The sequence below is a fragment of the Penaeus monodon genome, chromosome 21 (assembly GCF_015228065.2).
Source record: "Penaeus monodon isolate SGIC_2016 chromosome 21, NSTDA_Pmon_1, whole genome shotgun sequence".
Lineage (NCBI taxonomy): Eukaryota > Metazoa > Arthropoda > Malacostraca > Decapoda > Penaeidae > Penaeus > Penaeus monodon.
Window position 1 is genome coordinate 9984747 of NC_051406.1, and position 303 is coordinate 9985049.

Genomic DNA, 303 nt, shown 5'->3' on the forward strand with positions numbered 1-303 from the left:
TGAACCTCCATTCCAGACTGACCTCCAACAACCAATCCATCGTGTCCATCGCCTTCCTAGCCTTCGGCGTGATTCTCTTCGACGTGCTGGGAGACGCCCTCTTCGGCACCAGCTCCAACATCCTGGCGTCCCTGGGGGGTGGGCTGCAGGGGCGCGAGACGCTCCTCCCCGGCCTCGGCATCTTCGGCGACAACATCAATAACCTGGCGGAGGTCGTGCTCAACATGATCACCATCTACCTCTACAGGTGAGAGGGTCCTCTTTTTCTGTCGTTTTAGGTTTACGAGGGGCGAGAATTATACA

At 57.4% G+C, this 303-nt stretch overlaps 1 protein-coding gene across 1 annotated transcript in view; it reads left to right on the forward strand.

Moving 5' to 3' along the window:
- LOC119586197 overlaps positions 1-303 on the forward strand; it is an 8194-nt gene that overhangs the window by 5367 nt on the left and 2524 nt on the right. The window contains exon 5 of the mRNA XM_037934898.1: positions 17-247. Coding sequence (XP_037790826.1) covers positions 17-247 — 231 coding nt within the window. The remainder of the gene's footprint in view (positions 1-16; positions 248-303) is intronic.